This window comes from Argopecten irradians, chromosome 12 (genome assembly GCF_041381155.1).
Source record: "Argopecten irradians isolate NY chromosome 12, Ai_NY, whole genome shotgun sequence".
NCBI classification, from domain to species: Eukaryota; Metazoa; Mollusca; class Bivalvia; order Pectinida; family Pectinidae; genus Argopecten; species Argopecten irradians.
In genome coordinates, this window is record NC_091145.1 from 8767999 (window position 1) to 8789893 (window position 21895).

Here is a 21895-nt window from a genome sequence, read left to right on the forward strand (position 1 = left end):
ATTGGTCTACTAATCGCATTCGACCAATCATAATTCGCGTTACAAATTCAGTCAAGGAAGCACTTATTGACATTTGACAAGATGGCGCATACACAGGGAGCTCAGAAGCCGATCCAACAAGATTGGGCTAATAGAGAATACATTGAGGTCATCACTGGTAGCATAAAGAAGATATCGGACTTCTTAAACTCATTCGGTAATTTTGCTTATCTATGTAACGAATCTGCATCAAGAATTTATTCAGGACTCCAATATAAAGTGAAGAGTCTTACATTCCTCGGTGTGTTGTAGATGATAAGAGCTACATACATTGTAACACTCTATCCATGTGTTACAGTGTAACCATCATTAATGATTTCCAACGCTAATGTTGAACATTTATAACTACTTGGTTATGATGACCTTTTCATAATCAATTATCACTGTAACTGGAGATGAGAAAATGTAGTGGCCAGACTGGGATTCCGACTGGGGTCTCCGAACTCTAGCCGAATAATGCTCTACTGAAGTACCGCAGAGCTACCCGGTCACCGATGATCAGTCCAGTACCCGCTACACAACTCTCTCATTTTTTGCCCCCGAAGACATACAAGATCCTTATACGGTACAAGGATTGGTGCCCAACAAAAAATACCCAGAGTGGTGGTATAAGTATATTTTAGTTTAGCTGCGATTACGTAGCTCTGAACGATGGACGGAAGATTTCTGACAGATGGTGCCGTGAATGGAGTGGAGGCAGGGTATGATTATTCGTTCTAATTTTAGTTGGGCACCAATTTTCGTAACATTAGAGGAGAACATGCAGTGGCAAGACTGAGAGATTCGAACTGGGGACCACTGAACACTAGCTGAGTGCTCAACTACTGAGCTACATGGTCACTGATGATCGACCCGGTCCAATCCCGCGGCACTGCACACTAACATTATTTCCACCTCAACACTATTTCATAGTAAAAGTGGAGGCAGTTCAGGAGAAAACAAATGACCAATCACAGACCTGGAGAGACTGCCTTTTACAGAGAGAGTGACACCAAACTTCAAAGCAACACCTTCAACCACAACCACAGTGTACCGTTATATACAATTTCTTGATGTACAGTAATGTACATCAAAGGATCAGATGCACAACAGTACTAGTCCAGTGCTGCATTTATGTAACGATTTACAGTTACATGATCCTGTGAATTGGCAAAAAAAGTTGACAATAGAAAAAAATAATTCATCATGCGCAAAAATAAGTCTTAAATCAGTTATATGGTAATGTCAATCTGAAAATCATGATACCCTTTTTTTTGATAAAATAACTTTATTCTTTTTCATATTACAAAATCCTGCATTTTGGTTACTAAATGATTACTAAAATATAGGATTATTAGTCAAAAGCAGGACTCTTACGCATGATGGGAATATGATGATAACATAAAGGTATTGGCCTCTGTTTAGATTAGTAATATTTTGTATTATTGTCATGTGTACTAGAACATATAACTTAAGTTAAGAGTGTGTATGCATTGGGTCTAACCTTAGGTATATATTACTCATTTAATGTTGACTCATATAGATTGTTTTGTTGCTTGTATTTATAAAATTTGGCAAAATAGGCAAAATTTGTACATTTCAGTTAGGTAAGTCCACGGGGTTCAGTACATATTTCTGTCAGCAAACAACCATGCCACTGTGTCTAAAGCTTGTACTAGGAGCGCTTGTTTGACAATATTCGACTTAACAAAAGCATATACATTTTGTCCTTTTTGGCGTTGTCGTGCAAATGGTGCTTATAGATTATATCATGCAAATATTTTTCTTTTCAGATACATCATGCAGATCAAGACTTGCAAATTTAAACGAAAAACTTACTGTATTGGAGAAGAGAGTGGAATACATTGAAGCCAGAGTGAGTACCACATACACACAAGTCTAGATTAAAACTTTTTATAAATCTAGATCTTGACTTTTAAATCCATCCCTCTATTTCTGGAATTATTAAAGGGCCACTACCTTTCCAAAACGGCTTTAATGTTTTAAAATGGGATTGTAAAATGAAATTGATGATTTTATAGAGTCACAAAAATTATTAACTTACCGTTAATATACCGGGACCACAGATTTTTTTGCAAATAACCGAAATATTCAAATAACCATTATTCGATTATGTGGAGTCCTCTGTACTACACTTTACCATTACCTTCTTGACAATTTAATTAGAATAAATTAAATGGTGATTTTCATAACGTGAGTCGTTTTATGGTTCCCGCCGTCATCAGAATTACCGTGCGCAGGTTGATTATCACTGCGCCAGACGGCAAAACAGCGAAATAAATCTTTGCACTGTTAACATAGTTTACGCAGGGAATCTTGGTTGGTGTTATAACATCCTCCTAGGCCATTAATATACATTGTAACATTTGCATATATTATTATTGTTTTTTTGCCCGACTATTCACTTTAATAATTTTGTTTCACAAAGGTAGTGGGCCTTTAAGTGTTGGCAGAAGAGAGATGATTTTTAGATATATTTGTGAACATAATTCAAATTATATCAACTACCAGGTATACTGCTGGTTAATATTTATATGAACTGATTCAACTAAGATTTCATTATAGGTTTTATAAAAATTCTCAGTACATGTTTGATACAACAAATTTAAAACTCAAAATAAACTGTAGATACTACTGGGTATGTACTGTAGTTGAATTGTCAACTAAACCTTGACATCATTGTTGTGATTTCAGGTTACAAAAGGAGAGACAAGGCCCTAGCGATACATGGACTCAACATTTAAGATGAACTGACAATTAATATTAAGTATTTGAGCAAGATTCCTCTATTGATCAGAAGTGAGAGAGATCAGACATTTGTTTGGTGTCCAGCACCAATAATGGAGAAGACACTAAAGAAAGGAGGAGAATGGATTGATTGAAAAAAAAACTAATTTTTATCCATTTTATACAAATACCATGCAGGGTGCAATGAATGTATATTCTAAATTGTGTCATGACTCATAATATTCTAAATAATTCAAAATATTATAAATAGATCTGATTACAATCAGTCAAAGAGATTTTACGAATGGATCTGAATACATGTACATGCAGTTCTCTTTAAAATATCAATTATAACTTACTTTAAAAACCCTTATGAAAACCTTGCTATCTGGTTGTATTGGAGGTCCAGTTTGATAAACGACATGAATCATGGTTATTAAAGACTGCAGTCAAAGTAAAATAATCACAGATACAGGCAAATCTTTTGAAATTCATTTACAGGATTCTGAAAGATATTTCCAGGAAATGTTAAATTTGCGTCTGTGCTTGCTTTAGTTTATAGTTAATCCAACTGTAAAGCGGACACTACTATTTATCATTAGGACCACAGATTGGAAGCTAAGATTGATATTTTCATGAGTTTTTCTTGAGATTTGTTTGATCAAAAGTTTATTTTTTAATCAGATGGATATCATCTTGAAAATATGCTGAAATAATAAATTATGGCTTGTCAAGTTATTCAAGACACCCAAGATCAAAATGTGAAAATTCAAATAAAATACCTGTTGTAGGAAAAGAAAACCAAATCTTAGAAAAAATCCTATTTATTGAATATTGTGTACTGATAGAATGTAATGTATTATCTCCCTTGTTCTATGTTAGAAACCTTTGTTTAGTGAGAAAGTCAGTGTGAATGTTTGTCATATTGAGGATATGAAATGAATGCATATTGGCTTTGTTCTGCCATGCCAAATACTTATTCATTGTTTATTAATATCATGTATTTTCTTGGCCAGTCCAAGTTTCCTCTTGCTCTGGCACCATACTAAGACATTTTGACAGAAGGTATTTCTAACTTATGCTAGCTATAAAACTGGTGAAATGTCTTGAATGGGTAATCACGGTCAGAGGAAAGTCAGGCTGTTTTGACTGGAGATTCTAAATTGAAATTGAGATTTGGTATAAATGCAAACTTGTTTTCATTTTGGCAATTTTAGGCAGTAGCATGAGGTATTTCACAAAGTCATGTTTGACTTTGGTATTAACTGTAATGCTGTTGTGACGTACCTTGAGTGAATGTTTTATACTGTAGTATATATAATGACCAAATGAAAATAAAATCGTATTGAAAATGTTTTGTGTATTTTGTGATGCCATTAAGGAAAATGCTTGAAGTAGTTGACAGATAGGGATCTGTACATTATTGCGGGAATTTATTAACCAAACATTTATTCCACTCCCAAAATGAAGTTCCAGATTCGGAATCCGAATTTCCAGACTAGTTAGTATAAATAACCTTACGGATATCCATTCCCTGACATTTCCGTCCGGATTGTGAGTATCCAGACTATCGGCATCCGTTTTATTGCTGGTCCACTGTAATCACACAGATTTTGATTGTAGCAAAAGTGATGTCCAAATATAATGAAATCTATTATTAAATTTATTTTAAACTGTTTGCATGCGTGAAACAGCCATTTTATGAGTAATAAACATCCTTGATCTTCCAGGGGTTACTATTACTATCTACCCCAGTCTGGAATACTATTTGTAGCAAAACTTAAAGCAGTTTAGGAGAAAAAAAACTGACCAATCGACGGCCTGGAGAGACTTCCTTTGAAGATTATAGAGACAGCAATGCCCAACTTCAAAGCCATACAAAAGACCAAACTACGTGTCCCATCTGTGGTCGCACACAATCTTCAGTTTTGATTTGACATAGTCCAGGGACGGACATTACGACAGCAATAGCAATTAACCTTTATAATATCGAAGATGGAATATTAAAGTATGCTGTTATTTGTTGTTCAATAAGAACATATATAACAATGAATATTTATACACAACAAACATCTTCTGTTTATAATATATATTGTTATAAAGCTTTATGCACAAAGTGCAATGAAAACAAACTAACTCTGGTATGATGAAATATAGTCCAGGGGTGGATATATACAGTATTTTTGCACGTATATAAGAACTCTTTAAGAACAAAATTAAGCAGTTCTATTGTTTATCAGTGCTGAAAACAACCTTCTATTCATTAACATTTACTGGCGAGAGGAGTTTGACAGGATGATTGACTCTTTGTTTACATGGCGGCATGAAAAAAAAAGAGTGCACTATACGCGCAAATATACGGTATTATCAGTGATAGTAATTAACCTATCGAGATATTGTGGATGGTTTTACTTTCAAGTTTGAACTCTTTGGATGAACTGAGTGAAGTGGATGATGCATTTCACATCCATTTTGAGCTATTTGTAAACTTTCTACTAAGGAACCGTATTATCTCGTGGTCTGCAGGACTGAGTTACCGGTATGTCAATTTTTAAAATAAAGTCGAATTCGGCTCAAACTTTTCAGATCTATCCTGAAATAGTCCTGATCAATTGTTTTATTGATCTGCTCAGCACAGCTCCGTCTTGAGTTTCACATCTTCAACTTCATTTTTCTTCTGAAATTATTCTGCACAGATCCTACAACATCTACCGATAACTATAAATGAGTTACTATGCTAGAATAATGAACTTGGTCTCTTGAAGTAAGATTTCATTTTATCTTTCTTCAAGTGCCAGGTTAAATATTCTGTCGGTCAAGGGACTCCAAGAGTTATCAGGCGGGTTGTCCGCAAATAAGACCCCCTCCCCCCAACCATTTTGACCTTTATTTCTTCTCTTAGAGTAGGGTCTTATTTGCGGCCAAATACTGTAGTAACATAGCAATTTATTCAGCCAAGGAGTTCAAGGGTTGAATAGGGTGTTTTGGACCAAAGGCTGTTGTATGAGAGATATGGTAGCAAGTTTGGCTTAATGCTGGTGTATCAAACAGTAGGTGTTGCCTAGGAGTTTGCTTATTATCATAAATAACTACTATAAATTATGTTATAGGAAAATTTTGATGCACAACAATTTTTCATCACACTGAATGCATTAAATTACTGAAAACACAAACACAGAATTTGTATCTAGACATTTTAATTGGAAAAAAGCATGAAAAATCAAATAACTTACATACTACACTATTTGATTATGAAGCTCTTCTTTAAACAAAAACCATACAAGACAAATGTTACTTTAATATACCCAATACTTCCCTACACTCACACATAAATCGGCTGACCTTGGAATGCCACAGAAGACTACTCCCACAATGAAAGTACAGGAGATGGAATGTTGTTTTTTTCTCACTATTTTACAAGTCATTATCACAGAGGTTACTTGTAATCTTAAAACATCCCATAAGTCAATCAGTAATTATTTGGTTTTTTTTTTATAATATTGATAATAACAGCAATACAAGTATATTAGTTTTCATGATCATATGGTTTATGGACGGAAATAAAAATGATCAAAATGTCTATAAAATGGGTGGATATGCGAGATTTTAATATAAAGGCAGATATAATTTATTGTAAATAAAAGTTTAAAAGTAAAAATGATCAATAACATAACAAATATATTATTTTGATTAAATCACAGAAGCTGCATTTAGGAAACCTCTGATCAATACAGTCAAACCTGCTGTTAAGGACACCTCTTTATAAAGGACAACTGTCTATAAAGAACATTTTTTTGCTGTCCCTTTGAAGTCCTTTATAGACAGGTTTGACTGTATTTATTGACTAATTTTATGCAGTAAAACAATACAATCTTGCAAGAAATTACAAGCAAAGTCCGCAGTTTTACAAAGAAAACTTGAATACATACTAATCGGCAGAAAGATAATTATTTTCTTCACCCCTAAAGACACAGTTGAACTCTTCTAATTCAAGGGCTGGAATAGTTTATTATGAAATTGCAGGGGTGAATGAGGTAAGCAAATTATTTTGTAATGTTTTATTTAGATCATATTAATATGACACAATATCAGATTTACTAGCATTCAAACCACAAAATAGGAAATCGTAAGAGAGTGACTCAATTAATTACATACACGTATGTCCATCTAATGCAGCAGAAGATGTTAATTTGCATTAAAAATCAAATGGAAAACAATAAATCAAAGTGCATATCTACATGTACTTAAAAACAGTTGAAAATGATTGTTAAAACATTGTGTATTTGAATTTTTTTTATTGTAAAAATAAGTTGAAATTTATTTTTCTTTCATTAAATTTAAACATATCCATTGGTTTCAATTTTTCATTTTTCAAACAGGATTTTCAAAAGATTCCAACAATACCCTGCATGAAATATACTTTTAAACAATTATGATATGTACATCTTGTCCATGCATACAATGTATACTTAGAACAGCAACACATAAATATAAGGTACAAATATCACAGGTATTTTCTGTTTCTTAATAAACTTTTTTCTTATATATCCAAACAAAATACTCGTTCTATAACAAATTAATATCACAGCCTTATATATGTACAAAGATAATTAATGGACGGTTTTAATGGTAATTAATCACAAAGATAATTAATGGACGGTTTAATGGTAATTAATCACAAAGATAATTAATGGACGGTTTAATGGGAATTCATCACAAAGATAGTTAATGGACGGTTTTAATGGGTGGTCGTGTGGAACCATGATGCTCCCATCCTGTGGATTATCTCCCTTTAGTATAAACTGAATAAGTTTATTCCAGATAGCAAATGGATGGTGAAACTGATTAATATACAGAAGTTGTCTACAGCTCATTTAGTATAGGAAATAACTGGAATCATAAGCATTAACAGTAATACTTTAATAGGTTAAAAGATCAACTTTGCTGTAGTTGAATCGTTTGTATTACCACAAGCGAAATAAAACAATAGTGATTCAATTCTTTTCATTCTAATATTGTGAATATTTTTTTGTATTTAATTGAAAATTTCATAACAAATAAGAGATTCAACAATTTCATAATTTAAAACATCTATCAGTTATTATGTGTTACTGTATATTACCTTTTTTGAGTTTCGCATCTCAGCGCAAACAAAACTCAAAATTCAGTGTACAGACACTGCTAACAGCTCCATAATATCCTAGCAGACTCTACGGTTAGCAGAATAAGAGCTAAAATAAGTTGTTGTACTCTTTAGTTTGGTATAGAACAATCAGACACACACCCTCTCTCAAACCAACATTACAATCACAGACACACACTATCTAAACCTATATAAAATTCCTATACATATAGGATCAACATGAAAGGACTATGGCACAAAAAATCTATGACCAGTTCACAAGTGAAATACTACCAAAGATAGTACGCTCATTAAATCATTAAAGTTTATTCATCCAGGTAACTTTTCAGCAAACAGAACATAATTTCATCTATATTAATATCTAACACAATTTATATTGAGACATACATGTATATACTCCCTTACATGCATATAAAACGGAAAATTAGGAAAACTGAACACGATTTTTGAACTTTTTACCATGTAAAAGATAAAACAATTTCTTTGCAAATAAAAAGATCAAAAACAATGTCAATGAATATAATCAGGAAGTACTGCTGTAATTTCACTGTCAAACACATCAGATTACCCATCACCTAGAGTCAAAAAATCTATTTTACTATAATCACAATATCATCGTCAATTCTTTGCTGATTCAATCAAAGCTGTTGCACAAAATGCATTATGTAACAACTGTAGGGTTAAAGAAATATCTTGTAAAGATTTAGTAAGGTAAAACTATAAGTTTGATAAACAATGAAGCACAAATAGATTTTTCCAGTAATGTTATTAGCAATAAGAGTATTGTGCTTCCAAAATAGCCATAAGTTACTACATTTTCTTTTTACAATTGGCACCGAGTGTAAAATTATTCTGTTAAATAAGCACTGATGGGGATTAAATACAGTGAAGGACCTAGCTGTAAAAGAGACAATCTGTCCATCGTTGATATTTCCAAGGGATCCCGCTAATTTTGAAAAATTCTATCTCTATCTTAACACCAATGAACATTCTGTCTTATTTCACACATGTTTTTCACAGTATATTTGTCTTTGAGGCATTTATAAGTTTGTTTTGTTATACAGCCAAACCTGTCCCTAAAAACCACTTTTATATGTAAATGGTCTTTATACACAGTCCAAATTGTATAGAAATAACCTAATAAAGTGGTCTTATTAAGGAGGTTGTCTTTGCAGAGAGGTGATCGCTATGGCAGGTTTTACTGTACATGGTGGTCTGTGGATGTTCCCAAGTCTTTTAATTAATTAACACTACTGTCGTGCCCCGCTAGCACTGTTGGGCCTCAGCATCCTGTTGAGCACCTTAGGAGAAGGCACGACTTGCTGCATGTACGGACTTTTGAGTAGTTGTACATATGTAGATGCGGAGTAGGGCCGACTATTGACCGATATCTGTGAAGAACGTTTCTTCTTGCTGCGTCCCTTTGGACTTGGCTTGCGTTTAAAGAAGATCTGTTCTGGACTGTTCTCCATGATGTTCGATGACTCGTCATGGTGAAAGAATTCTGCTGGCATTCGCTGAATCGGGACGTTCTTGATGGGGATATCATGAACTAACTGTAACACTTGCTCTACAAAAAAAAAAATAAAGAATGATGGATGTTGAGTGAGAAAGTAACTATATATCACCATTAACATAGATTTACCTTGATTTAGAATTTTACATTCTTAAATAACCTGCACTAATTGTCATCCTTTTGTTTTTGGTTAACATGCCATAATTACAATTGGCTTTAATGCTGGCATCCCATTACAGACAGTCATTTTAGGATGTGCCAGGTATAGAATATGGAGGAAAGCAGGAGTACCAGGAGAAAAACCACAGACCTACAGTCGCCTGCAGTCAGTACATGGCTGCCGCTCCATATTGGAATAAAACTTCAAATATAGTGGTGGGGCTAGTAGAAATACATCGGATCACATAAACTTTTAAAATTGAATTATATGTTCTTTCAAAACGATGAATGGAAACTTTGTGATGACTTGTTTCCCAAATGTATTAACAAAACAAACCAACTTACCAATACTCTGATCATCAATGTTCAGGTCATTCTGACAGCTGTCACATTTGAACACAGAACAAGCAGTTCCGGTCACTTCACAGAAAGTGTGGCGCATGAACGCCGAGAAGGCAGCATAATCAAATGAGCTGTAGCGGCCATGCCATGCAATGTAACCTGTTGGGGGTGAAAAATAGAATTTATATACGATTGTTGCTAATTTAAGAAACTTTTATCTATCACAATGATGTTATAGGATTCAAAACATCACACATCAACAACAGCAGAAATTTCTCTATCACAAAGAGACACAAAGAGTGTGTACTGACCTTCAGGGTGAACAAACAGAAGTGTAGGAACACCAGCAATCCCTAGAATCTCAGTCAGGTCAACCAATTTATGATTACCCTCGTCAAATTTCCTTGAGTGACCTGTAGGGAAAATACCGGGTCAGTAATTGTAAAATGTACATACAGTAATATCATTGTACAGTAACATAGCAGTCTCATCAACTACACTCCTCAAATGAATGCCTTTGCATAGTAACTAGACATCTATAAAGCAACAAGACAATACCTCCCTAACATTCTGGGAAATCTACAGCTAAAGTTGTTTTTGAAATGAAGTTGTTTCTAAATATGGTATATTATGGCATAAAATTGCATATCAATATACATTGTAATATACTTAAATCAAATCCTAGCTTGAAAAAAAACCTTGGCATAATGATCAAGGTCTACTTGATGCTTACCAGCAATAGAGTTATTGGTAGCCTCATGGATTGAAGAGGCACATTGACTTGTACAGTGCCACAGGGTATTGTCGGCACGGTAACCATTGGTAGTGATCTGGTGGATAAGAGACTTCCTCTCCGTGGCACCCATGGCATCCACACCACAGGTCACAGCAATAAAGTTATACTGAAAGGTCAAGGTAAGAGTCAGTGGTAAGGTCAAGGTCACAAGAAACTGTCACAAGGTTTAAGTCATTGTAATGAGATTTAATAATTCAAGATCACCATAATCGGGAGAAGATTAAAACACTAAGGTTCACCATTGTTTAACAAATAAATAATACCAGTATTTTTATATGTTTACTCAAAATTTAGTTAAATGAAAAACGAAATTGCTTATATTTATATCTCGATTTGTCTATATACTTACATCTGTAGGAAATTCACGAGCGAACCGAACAAAATTGGCCATAACTCCTTGAGATGACAGACACCTGTAAATCAATGGAAATAGTAAATGTTCACTAATTGTTCGAAACTGCACATACAAAGTATTTTCACATCAACATTTCAATGCATTTTCCTCCCTATATTATTTCTGACTACTTTATGAATTTGTACTCCCCTAAGCAGATGTGAAGACAACTGTCCTATATTATTTCTAACTATTTTCCACATATGTAGAAACAAGAATTCCACAGAAGTGGATGTGTCGCCTGCACAGCATCACAAAAAACAGTATGTTTTGACGATTTTAAAGTCCTGTAACTCTTGCAAATATTGACAGATTTTGACATTATCTAACTCATCCGGGATCTCATTGATATAAAACCATACCCAATTTGGTTGAAATTGGATAGTCACCGACACAGTGATACCTAATTGTCGCCCTTGTGTTGCAGGCGACACAAAAATGTACATGACAAAATTTCATCTTTGATAGAGATTTTATTATATAGACTGGACCTGATAAACTGTGATGCTGGTTTTTCATTGCTACACTCACCATGGAGTCCAGAACAGGACAACGGTAGGAAATTGTTTGTTGTGTGTCCCCATGAAGGGTTTGTACTCCCCATCAAAAATATCCAGTAGACTACAGGACGGAGGTGGAACCTTCTTTTTCAACAGTCCCTGGTTGGCTAATTTCTTGGCAAGTTGTCTCTCATAGTTGATAGAATCCAGATATTTACAGCAGCCAGTATTGGGCCATCTACAAAACAAGATCAAGATGTTTTAAATTTAATCAACCATATCTAAGATTACGAAGATGTTCTGCAATCTACAATCAAGATCTAACAGGTCATTAAAACTAGCTAAATCAAGATTCTATATATATATCAAGTGATTCTCCTTTCATTTGCACAATAATCTGTTCATGCAAACTTTAAAAACCTTCTTTTTAGTTATATTTGATACGTGAAACCATCACATGACTTTGGAGTAACACATGGCTTGAATTCTTACCTGATGTTTTTCTGATGAATACTGTGATAGCAATAGAAGGAGAAAGGACGGAAGTTATCAGACAGTAGCTCTACCGAGTTAGACTCTTCACTTGTGGCATGTGGCTTATCTGTCATAGACACCATACTCAGTCTGTACTTGGGCTGGTCCACTGGCAACTGTCAGTGGGAGAAAAAACAATATCCTTTCATACATACGTAACAACAGATACTTAACAGTGCCTTACACAATATGTTATTGATCAATTATCTTTTGAATCAGCATTTCTATTTTCTTTAACATATTAGTCATCTTTTTGGCATAACTTGAAATGGTATGAGCAATCAAACTTCATTAATTGAATCTGTCATGTCTTATTAAAATACATGTGATTTTTTCTCTGTTGACTAAGTTTGACCCGAGCAGGTTTCTCTTGATTCCTGTTGAAATCTAATGCCTGTTCGCCTTTGTTACGCAAACTTTGCTGACTTTCTTCGCCTCTAAATGACCTTTCTTCACCCCTATTGATCTTAAAATCCCAATTGACATTCCTTGACCCATTTATCTTTGACTCCCTAGTTGATCTTTCTTGACCCCATTGATCATTCACTCCTAGTTGACCTCCCTTGACCCAATTGATCTTTGAATACTTATTGACCTCTCTTGACCCCTTTGATCATTCACTCCTAGTTGACCTCCCTTGACCCAATTGATCTTTGAATACTTATTGACCTCTCTTGACCCCTTTGATCTTTTATTCCCTAGCTGACCTTCTATGACCCCATTGATCTTTGACTCCCTAATTGATCTCCCTTGACCCAATTAATCCTCAACTTCTATTTGACCTTTGACCTCTACTGACTTCACCTTTTAACCTCTGTTGCTCCTCCCTAATACTTCCTGTTGTATACTTACACTGATTCTAATGGACCGCACACCATCATGCATTGGACTGCCGTACTGCTTGCCATCAATAAGGACCTTGTAGCCCGCCACCTGGAAGTCGGGTCTGGACTGAGGACACTGCCAGCTGATGTGGGCTGTCAACTGACCTGTATACATCAAAGCAAACAAACCATGTAATTTCTTAAAACAAAGCTCTTGATTGGCTGCTACAATAAGGTATTTTTTAAAGAAAATATTCAATTAAGCAAAACCTTTCAAGGCTATCCCATCCTTTAGCTAATAAATATGACAAATCTCTAAATTACTATGCAACAGTAACAACTGTTGACCAGGTAACAGTCATGACTGTTGACACACTTATTCAAAAAAAAGAGAAACTGAATCTTTACCTGTAAAGTGTTCCATGGCCTGGAAACACTGTTCTAGATATTCCTCGACTCTAGTTAAGGTGTGGGCGCCCTCTATCACCTCACGGTTCTTCTCTGCCCTCAGCGGATGGGAAAGGGCACCAATCTCCTTCAGCTTGTGGCCAACCTTCCGTATAAGTCTGGTAAGAAAGTAATTCATATATTGTCAAAATCAATTATTTAAACTAAACTGCACAATACAACATAGTTAGATCCTATCATGATATTACCCGGTGTGTTGATATGAAGATAAATGATACCAAAACTGTCTTACCTGTCTCTCTTGTTAACGAGATCACAGGTAACCTTCTCCAGTTGTCTCCTCTCGTCGAGTCCTACAACCGTCACTGTCACCCTGGGGGCGTCAGGGGCAGGAGCCGGCTGAACCCTCAGCACATCCGACCGGATCACATCATTGGTCCCGTACAACTGTGATGGCAGAAAATCAAGAGAAAAACTTTAAGAACAAAAAATACCTTTTTAACACATTTATTTAGAGTCAGCATTAGCACTGAAAGATGTCTGAGATTTCATTTAATATGCCAGGTAGTATTTGTATAATTAAGGACTTGATTTAATTTATTGGATGGAAATGTGGTTGTTGAACATTATTTTTATTAAACATATACCCTTCCTAAAGCACACTGAACACTGTAAACTTACATGGACTTCCAACAGAATGGTGTAGACTCTGTTTTTGAGATTGCTAAACTCCACCTCGCGACTCTCCGGATGGATTGGGAAGTCATATACGATTTTATTGGTAGCTTCCTCTGTACAGATTCCCTGTAAACATGTTAGTATTGTTACCATAGAACTTCATTTTTTTTTTAATTTATCATTTCATCAAGTGATATTTTCATGACATATTCAGATATAATAACCTTTTTATTTACTGAACAATACAATCATACTTAAGTCATCTGTAATGTTTTCTGCCTTAGTGATCTTTAATGGTAAAATACAAATTCCGGTAATGCTTTCAATCCATCTAATATCTCCAAAATTATTTAAAAAAGTATGTATTCAGTTCTTACAGAATAATTTTTTCAAGGCCATACTTAATAGTTAAGATTTTTGTTGATCATCTGGATATTTTGAGACTTTAAAGAACACTCACCCTGAAATGTTTGACCTTGGCGCCGTCAGACATGTTAAGGTCGTCCCAGCCCACACGTATGACTGAACTGCTGTGTGTGGGTAGACGATGGAGGTGGGGACTCATGGCACCAGGCCAGACGATGGTCAGTGGCTCGGACACCTTACTGTTTAGTCGTTCTATTGCTGTTAAAGCCTGAAACACAAAGAAGCACAAATTCCTTACATAGGTGAATCAACCAAACGTGATACACTTCAGGAACTCCTGGTCTCATAATCTCATTCTTCCCATATGTTTCAGCTTTCCACAATATTCTGTATTTTCTATTCAAATTTGTCCTTATTTTTCATATAATATTTGATTTAATTCATTTTTGAGCTAATTAACTGGCAGATTACTTACCTGGACCTGGAAGGTGTACTTAATGACACTCTATTTCACTGCAATCCCCCGAGCTTAGCTCAAATTCTTTTTTTGTATTGTTCTTCCTAAATTACATGTTAGTTACAAACTTACTTGTCAAGGGATTCTTATATGTTTATGTGTATGGGATTGTCCTCCGCCATCTTGTATATTATATGTGAATTTTGATTTGATATAATTATGTATATTGCTGCCTATATTCTGTATCTCATTTGATTATAATAAAACTTGAAACTTGAAAAGGTAATTAACAGGTAGATTATTTACCTGAACCTGGAAGGTGTACTCATGGCACCATTTTCCTTCTGTGTAGGTATAACTAGTCTGGTCTGCGTTGAGTGTGTGTACGATGATACCGTTAACAAACACCTTGTACCCTGTAACCAAGGCGTCGCCGTAGGTCGTGGGCTTCTCCCACTGTACGGAGATGTACCGGAAGTTACAGGCCCTGACAAAAAATATGAAAATAAGCATGAATTCAGAAGTTATCGTTTGAGTGCTTGATCTGGGAGGTAATTTAAATACAGTACATAGATATGATTTATTGTTTACATGTACAAAGTTTATTCTATCTTTAGAATGGTAAGAAATGAAGACATATTTTGATTTATCATAGAGAACAACCAGAATACAGTTAAAGATTTTGGCAGTTTTGCATTCAACTAAAAACCAGAGGCATTTACAGGCATATGATAATAGAAAGAAGCTGAACTGTCGAGTTCTGTCTGAGAAATTTACAGCCTGGACAACATTGTAAAGACTAAAATAAAGTAACTGTATATGATATTGGCCATACCTGACAGTTATGATGGGAGCCTCAGGAGGTGCTGAAGTCTGTATGGTCAGTTGTCTTGACCGCTCTAGCTCTTTTCCCTGGTCATCCAGGACGATCAGACGGACAAAATGGGTTGTACCAGGTAGACAATTGTTGATTATACAGCTGTTGTTGTCTCTTTCAAGGTTCAGCGACCTTTGCTGTAAACATAAAAGAAAAATAATAATTCTTATCTGTTAATGTTTGAAATGCTACTGATGAGTCAATGAAGTAATAAAAATGACAAGTTCCAGGTTGTACTATAAATAGCTAATGTCTATGTTTAAGGATCTGACAGGTTCGAGAGGTGAAAGAAAGCTGGAGTTCCCATGGAAGAACCTTAAAGCTATGTCGGTACCAGGCAACTGCCTGTGTAAATAACGAATTTGTGACAAAGATGCAGACGTCTAGTGGTAAAATGTCAGGACAACTTTACCACTTGCTGTCTTAGATAAACCAATGTGTGTAGAGAAAGCTGTATGTAATAAAACATTCCATGGTAAATCTGCAGAGGAAAGAAAGTACAGGTGTATGACTGGGATACAGAAGAAAGGGTGAGGGTTCATCATCAGACCATCACTTTGGTCAGTAACTATTACACCATTGACAACCCTGTAGTAAATTTATGGTGTCAAAGAGAGACACTGAAGATAATACTGTAATAGTAATATCAGGAGAAGTTTAGATCAGAAAGAAAGTAAGAAACTACACTAAAAACTTGTTATCTCAAAGTCTATATATTGAATGTTCCATGAACCAAGATTTTCTAAGGATTTCTCAGATTCCATTAGAACTGATTTTACCTTATGTCAACGCAAGTTTAATTTCAGATAACAAGTATAGATTGTATATTTATACCATGATTCACAGTCTAATAGTGGTTTATTTGTATTTACAGTAAGTTCTACAAACAGTTATGGTCATTGGGATAGGCTAGATTTTGGAGATTGGATTTGGTTTGGTTTGTTTAGTTTTACATCCTATTAACAGCCAGGGTCATGTAAGGACGTGCCAGGTTTGTTGGTGGAGGAAAGCCGGAGTACCCGGAGAAAAACCACCGGCCAGCGGTCAGTACCTGGCAACTGCCCCACATGGGATACGAACCCGCATCCCAGAGGTGGAGGGCTTGTGGTAATATGTCGGGACATCTTAACCACTCGGCCACCGCGGCCCCATTGGAGATTGGAAGGAAGCCAGAGTTCACAGGGAAAAACCATCAACCTTAAACCACCCCCTGCCAACTGTGTCTCCAGTAAGTGACTAACTCTAGACCCAGAGGCGGAAGGATTTAGGTAGAATGTTGGACACCATTATCACTTGGACACTAAAAGCCTATCAAAGCAATAATGCCAACTTGTAAATACGACCTGACTACTTTAAAGCATGTTGCGACTTTCCTTCATCTATTTTATTATCTATTTTGATTATAATTTCTTCTAGTTTTGTCATGCAGATGTTTACTACATTTCAACATGCTGTTAGATATGCTATAACATCTCTACATCTAATTAATCATATTCATTTTGGTTTAGAAATATGTCAAATGTATCAAAATAATTTGTCAATTTTTTGAAACATCTTTTGAAAATTCCTTTGTTTGAATGTATAATTTACTGTTACGGGCGTGTCTAGTTTTGGTAATGAAGGAGAGCCATAGTTCCATGAGAAAAACCACCTGCCTACACTTGCATCTGCTTCCCATAGGGCTTTACGTAGGATGTAACCAACTGAGGTGGAGAGAAAATGGTATAATACAACAGCATAACAACTGATTACCATAGGAATTTCCTAGATCGTTATCAGATGTGGTGTCTGTAGGTTTCTATAAGTCTGTAATACATGGTGAATTGTTAAATATTCTGTTACTATGGTAACATGTAAGATGTCCTGTTACTATGGTAACATGTTAGATACTACATATAGTTCCTGTTCTATAATCTATCAAGAAAATACTTCACTTTTCCTTTCTTGGATTTCCTCTGTAAAATGTAAAGCATTTTAACAATTAACACTGATGATTTAAAGGAGCAGTTATCATTTTTGGGACACTTTCATCCTACGGAATAGCAGCGTTGTATTAAGAATTAGTTAAACGGCAAAACTGAAACAAAATCATTAATCTTGTTAGATTGATATAACTTTAAATAGCATTAAGACAGTTTGCTTAAGTTCATGACAAAAATTAAACTTTCAAATCAGTTATCAAAAGTTAGCTAATTGAATAAAATATATGCAAGTGAGTTTTCTTGAGCAGATGATGAAATGTATGATATCAGGAGGACACATAAACTATGAAACAAGCTGTAACTCACCGTGGGTTGTGCGACACTACTCCATTCTATCCTGTAGCCCGCGACCTCTTCAACCTCTAGGTATCTGCTCCAATCTAGATGTATACTAGTGTCCGTGATCTGGGCGACCTTCACCAGTACGTCAGTGTCGTCCGTCTGCCACTCGTCCAGTGCGCGCGCCTGTCGAGGTGAGTGTAAGGAGGTGTTGACGAGCAGAGTGTTGGATTTAAGTGAGTCCTCATACTCTGGCTTAGAGCTCAGAGCGACCAGGTTTATCTTGTAAGTCCTGTAACAGAAGCAGTTATCATTTATATATAAAGTTTCCATTTCCTATAAATTATATACTTTCCTTCAATTCAGATTCAACGTTATAGAACATTACAAAGTTATTGAAAATACAGATGTATAGATTTCACTCGTCTTTAACCTACAATAGTATTATTATTGGTCTTTAAGAGCTATTGCCTCGACTTACATTCTTTAAGAGCTATTGCCTCGACTTACATTAAAACATAACATCTATTTTGGGAGCTATTGCCTCTATTTAAATTTTTTTTCTGAATAACTTACATTAAAACATAACATTTATTTACAAACTACATACTTGTTGGGTCTGCAAGGAATGACTGCCTTCCTGTGAGATGAACTGAGCTCATTACCCGCTCGCTTATCATTCATGTACACCTGGGGAAAAAAAGGTCCATTTTAAATAAAAATCAATCGTACCCTGAGCTTTGCTGATGGTTTAGGGGTTTAAGGAAGTAGTGAATACTACTGATGAGATTGTTGGTTTCTGTAACATCCTGTTTTCTTCTATAGGGACATATTAAAATATTACCCAAGGCATCGACAGGTCATGTGATCCAGCTCTTGATGTGCCTTCTTGAATTTGCTGTTGTGACCTTCATTGTTTTGTTACAATGAATGCATTGTAAGAGACACAAGAACTGATGACAGGGTACACAATAAGCAATGACACATTTGAAAAGTACACAAGAACAGATGACTCTCTTAAAAGATACAACTGACCTGATGACACTAATGTAAAATATGCAAAAACTGATGATACTTTTTAAAGATACAGAGATACTATTGATGAAAGGTGTAACAATAAAATTATACGTACCTGATATCCACGAACTTTGACCCCTCCCCAAAGCTTGGGCTCGCCCCACTCAATAACAAACTCCTCTGGTGTGACTGACTTGAGGAAGATTTCCGGGGCATCAGGTGGTCCAGGGATGACAATCTGTACACTCTGGGCCTTCTGTGGGAGTGTCTCTGTGTAGTAGTTAGGCTCCACTGTGATCCGGTACACCGACCTGTAGGGGTCACGGAGAGTACATATATTATTGTCTTTACACCATATTTGTTTCAATTCTCTATATGCATATTACATAGTTATCTGCCCTTGCTTGTGACGTCATATGTTTGGATGTGTAACATCATACTTTTCAAAGAAAATGTGAATTTTGTTCACAAAATAATGATGTCACAATGGATACCTACTCGAAAGGGAGGTAACTCTGCAAAATGCAAAGACATAATAAGAACACGTTTCCCATTTGAGAGCTAGCATATATTTCAAAGAAAAAATAAAGATTTTAAGAGATTTAAGAGATTTAAAGATTTATAAAGATTTTATTTTGAAATGTTGGTAAAACTGTCTGTTAGATATGTACCCAACTCCATATGTAATTGACACTGTGCAGAACAGTGCCAAATATTATAAGAAACAGTTGGCCGGAGCATGAATATAAATTCATAGCCAAATTTATCATTTGTAAGAAAATTTCAAGACTAGAGAATCTTTAACTACATGTTTAATACTTATTTATAGATTTAAAGACCATACATTTCATTTAGCCTGTCCTCTATGATAAGATCAATCCTGCAGACTTACTTGAGTCTCTCTACAGGAATAGACAACAGTCGGGCACTGGCACTGGCCCCACGGACCTGACGTACAGTGTCCTCATCCTCGATCATGTAATGGACGTTAAAGTCTTTAATCAGAGTCGCCTCCCCTTGAATTGTCCACTCGACACGGATCTCCCCAAACATATTTATCTCGGTATCCTCCACATGTCTGAAGGTTGCTTTAACAGACGCTATGTAACCTGAAATTATCAAAATATTACTTTATGAATGAATCCATAAATGAAACTTTAAGACTTATGATTTCATTAATCTGTATTCTACTCTATAAAAAATTAAAAAAATTAAAAATTTTGATTTTGTAAATTTGTTTATGAATGAAAAAAAAGCAATTCTAAAGTTCAAACTCAAGAAACCTTTGCACCCTATCATCTCTATGTAGGCGTTACCTGGCTGTATTCTTGGGAGGATCATTTCCACATCGTCCGAGGGTGAGGGGTCAAGGTTGTCCTCATCATTCAGCAGTGTCGAGTAATCAAGTTCCTCTTTGTTGGGTTGGGCATAAAATCCCTTGTACTGTAAGATAGAATTTAATATTACATTACCATAAAATCATCAGAAGTGAACTTTGAATGCTAATCAGACATATCAGAAAAAAATCTATGCACATCTTACTTTTTGAATTTTCAATTTCATATCTTAATTTGCAATCTCATTAAATATAGGTAAAATTGTAAATCACTGATATGACGTATCTATAATTTTATAAAGAATTATAATGTCAGTGAAACAATTTAAAGTAAAGTTCTGCTGTGGGGTCTGGATGAAATAGTCAAATTCTGCAATTGCTTGTGATATGAATTTAGAGAGGGGATTTTTTTTTTACCTTTTTCTTTCTTTCCTTCTTGCCTTCATCAGTACAGGTCAAGGCCACAAGTCGTACACTGTATTCCTTCCCTGGTCGACATTTCTTCAATGAACAACTTTGTCTGGTGGGGCCCAGACAGCAGTGAGTTGCACCATTGATCTCTAGCTTGTACCCCTCCAGGTAGCGTCGGATATATTTAGGTTTACCATCCTCCTCACGACCTATCGCCGACACAAGGCGAGGCTTTTCCCAGTACAACTGAGCTGTGTCCTGTGTAAACTCTGTGATGTACAGATTTGGGGCCTCAGTGGGTGCACGAGACCTACAGTATAGGGCCTTAGACATGACGTGAGCCATTCGTCGGTATTTCTCCGTCTCTTTATCATTGGTATCGACAAGTGATGTCTTTACGCTGACCACGGCCTCCACGACTACTTTGTACTGTGTACCTGGTACCAGGTCAATAATTGTAGTCTGGGTATCTCGGGGATCTAGAGTCTTATAACTGGACATTTGGACCTCGTCAACACCCTTCCTGGCGTTTTTAACATCTGTCCATCTCACAATGATGTTCTTTAGTTGGTTAGAGCCGTAAACAATAGGTGAAATCCACGACAAGGTCATAGAGGTCGTTGTCGCTTTCGTGACCTTGAGATTGGCTGGAGGTTCTGTGCCAGCTGTTCTCTCAATGATGTAGTTGCTAGGCAACCATGGAGATTCCATAGGGGGCACCATGACATCCCTTGGCAACACTTTAGCCTTTTTGAACTTGTGTTTTTCAGGAAGACGATCAAAGTACTCATCAGTTATGGCAGTAACTCGAATCAGGTATTCTGTTTTTTCTTTCAGGCCCTCAATATCAATGGACACAGCGTCTGGTAGGGCATCATAACTGATGTGGTGGGGCTCGTTCTTCGACATGGAGACAGCATCAATACGGATACCTAAACAAAAGGATACAAGTTATCAACAATCTTAAAAGGATCTTATCAGGTAAAAAGATCTTAACACGTAAAATCTTGATATTTAAAAAAAATTATAAATGACATGCATTTAGAATAATAAAATTCAAATTTAGCTAAGCATAACTTCACAATTAAGCAATATGGGTACAGGTGTATT

At 35.7% G+C, this 21895-nt stretch overlaps 2 protein-coding genes across 2 annotated transcripts in view; one reads left to right on the forward strand and one right to left on the reverse strand.

Annotated features, from left to right (window-relative positions):
* The first annotated feature begins 42 nt into the window (after positions 1 to 42).
* On the forward strand, positions 43 to 4121 carry LOC138336934 (protein BRICK1-like). Its single transcript, XM_069286567.1, has 3 exons — positions 43 to 196; positions 1812 to 1894; positions 2734 to 4121. The coding sequence occupies exons 1-3, from the start codon at positions 82 to 84 to the stop codon at positions 2758 to 2760; spliced, it is 225 nt and encodes a 74-aa protein (XP_069142668.1). The 5' UTR covers positions 43 to 81; the 3' UTR covers positions 2761 to 4121.
* Positions 4122 to 5946: 1825 nt separating this feature from the next.
* LOC138336376 (uncharacterized) overlaps positions 5947 to 21895 on the reverse strand; it is a 61743-nt gene continuing 45794 nt past the window's right edge. The window contains 21 exon segments of the mRNA XM_069285847.1: positions 5947 to 9479; positions 9930 to 10085; positions 10238 to 10339; positions 10660 to 10828; positions 11072 to 11135; positions 11648 to 11854; positions 12109 to 12266; positions 13003 to 13139; positions 13383 to 13540; positions 13675 to 13829; positions 14064 to 14186; positions 14521 to 14694; positions 15190 to 15370; positions 15719 to 15897; positions 17695 to 17715; positions 18049 to 18313; positions 18632 to 18711; positions 19154 to 19349; positions 19931 to 20147; positions 20355 to 20481; positions 20792 to 21717. Of these exon segments, the coding sequence (XP_069141948.1) occupies positions 9160 to 9479; positions 9930 to 10085; positions 10238 to 10339; positions 10660 to 10828; positions 11072 to 11135; positions 11648 to 11854; positions 12109 to 12266; positions 13003 to 13139; positions 13383 to 13540; positions 13675 to 13829; positions 14064 to 14186; positions 14521 to 14694; positions 15190 to 15370; positions 15719 to 15897; positions 17695 to 17715; positions 18049 to 18313; positions 18632 to 18711; positions 19154 to 19349; positions 19931 to 20147; positions 20355 to 20481; positions 20792 to 21717 (4115 nt within the window). The 3' untranslated portion in view covers positions 5947 to 9159.